The 1,143-nt window shown below is 60.9% G+C and overlaps 1 protein-coding gene across 1 annotated transcript; it reads left to right on the plus strand.

Annotated features, from left to right (window-relative positions):
- Positions 1-211: 211 nt before the first annotated feature.
- On the plus strand, positions 212-1,141 carry VDBG_05370 (siderophore iron transporter mirB; the record flags this gene model as incomplete). The annotated part of the gene is made up of 1 exon (XM_003004211.1): positions 212-1,141. One exon carries the CDS (start codon positions 212-214, stop codon positions 1,139-1,141), a length of 930 nt encoding a protein of 309 aa, XP_003004257.1.
- Positions 1,142-1,143: the final 2 nt, after the last annotated feature.

Below are 1,143 nucleotides of genomic sequence, written 5' to 3' on the forward strand. Positions count from 1 at the left end.
CGCAGACGGGAGGCGACGCCGAAGCTGCCGCCCCAGCGGCCGACCTCGAGATCCAAGCCGCGCCGGCCACCGCGGGCGCTGACGGCGGCGCCATCTACGATGACGAGAAGAACGCCATCCCCGACGAGCTGGTGCCCAGCAAGGATGCGCAGCTCGGTGTTCAGAAGATCCAGGCTGTGACACTGACCTGGACCAAGGGCTACTTGGCAGCATGTCTGATCCTGTAAGTCCACATGGTCCACCCAGCAGAGTCTACGCCCTTGATGACTCGTCCCTGACATATCGTAGCATTTGGCTCCTCTTCCTGACCAACGGGTTCCGACTTTCGATCCTGTGGGGCCTGACGCCATACGTCACGAGCGACTTCCAGTCGCACTCGCTTCTGACGGTCATTGGTATCGTCTCGAGCGCCATCACGGCTGCCGTGTACATCCCCATGGCCAAGATGCTCGACGTCTGGGGTCGTGCCGAAGGTTTCCTGCTCATGATCGGCTTTGCGACACTCGGCCTCGTCCTCATGGCCGTCTCGGAGAACCTAGCCACTTTCTGCGCCGCGCAGGTCTTTTACTCCGTCGGCTTCGGTGGTGCCATCTACACTGTATGCGTGCTTGCCGCCGACGCGACGAACCTGCGCAACCGTGGCCTGGCCTTCGCCTTCACATCTTCGCCCTACATGATCACGGCGTTCGCCGGAAGCAAGGCCGCCGAGGGTTTCAACGGGTTCAACTGGCGATGGGGATTCGGATGCATGGCCATCATTGTTCCCATCGTCACGTTCCCGCTGTTCGGTGTGCTCAAGCTGAACCTCCGCAAGGCCGAGAAGCAGGGCCTCATCAACACAAGGGAGAAGAGCGGCCGGACCATTCCCCAGAAGATCGTATACGGCCTCAAAGAATTTGATGGTGAGTTCGTGCCTGATATCCGTCAGCCGGTCTGGGGGAGGGGGGTTCGAAGCCCTGGTGGTTTTGTTTCAGTAACTGATCTGGTGCACAGCTTTCGGCGTCTTCCTGTTCGCCGGCGGCCTGACCGTGTTCCTCCTGCCGTTCACGTTGGCACGGTCGGCGCCGAACGGCTGGTCGACGGACTACATCATCGCCATGATTGTCGTGGCTTCGTCACGGTCGGGGGCTTTGCGCTGTAACA

This window comes from Verticillium alfalfae, genomic scaffold (genome assembly GCF_000150825.1).
Source record: "Verticillium alfalfae VaMs.102 supercont1.6 genomic scaffold, whole genome shotgun sequence".
Classification (NCBI taxonomy): Eukaryota; Fungi; Ascomycota; class Sordariomycetes; order Glomerellales; family Plectosphaerellaceae; genus Verticillium; species Verticillium alfalfae.